Source organism: Aptenodytes forsteri, unplaced genomic scaffold (assembly GCF_000699145.1).
Source record: "Aptenodytes forsteri isolate BGI_AS27 unplaced genomic scaffold, ASM69914v1 Scaffold235, whole genome shotgun sequence".
NCBI classification, from domain to species: Eukaryota; Metazoa; Chordata; class Aves; order Sphenisciformes; family Spheniscidae; genus Aptenodytes; species Aptenodytes forsteri.
The window spans coordinates 51,286-51,786 of record NW_008794005.1 but is presented as its reverse complement, the minus strand read 5'-3'; the positions used below and the strand labels follow the sequence as shown (position 1 = coordinate 51,786).

Sequence of the window (501 nt, the reverse complement as noted above, 5' to 3'; positions counted from 1 at the left end):
AAAGCACACACCAGAGCCGCTCCTTCCCCCAGCCTGGGGGAGCCCCCCCACGCAGACGCGGCAGGGGCTGGGAGAAGGCTCGGCGTGCCCCAGACTAGGGGTTCGCACGTGCGGTCTGTGGGGGTGGTCCGTTCCCAGCCCCCCGCCCGCGTGTCCCAGCCCCTGCCCTCACCGGCAGGCCTGGTAGCGGTAAGCCTTGTCGGGGATGCCGGGCAGGTTCTCGTTCCAGCACAGCCCCGTCACCAGCTGGTCCTGCTGCCACACGCAGCACTGGAAGTCCCGCCCCGCCGTCACCACCTGTGCGTAGAGAGCGCGGGCGTCCAAGGACAGCTCTCCCCGCGGGGACGGGGAGCCGCCCGGCGCTCACCTTGTTGTCAGGGCCAGCGCGATAATCTTCGATCTCCCCGTCGTGGGCTTTGAACTCCAGCGTCTTCTTCATGCTGGGGAACTGCAAGGGCAGAGCAGGCGTCGGAGCTGCGCACCGGGGGCAGGGCTGGCACG

The 501-nt window shown here is 69.9% G+C and overlaps 1 protein-coding gene across 1 annotated transcript in view; it reads right to left on the bottom strand.

Annotated features, from left to right (window-relative positions):
• Positions 1–168: 168 nt before the first annotated feature.
• The window catches only part of LOC103907510 (sodium-dependent multivitamin transporter-like), a 20,575-nt gene continuing 20,242 nt past the window's right edge, over positions 169–501 (bottom strand). The window contains exon 11 of the mRNA XM_009289725.2: positions 169–297. Within this exon, the coding sequence (XP_009288000.1) occupies positions 169–297 (129 nt within the window). The remainder of the gene's footprint in view (positions 298–501) is intronic.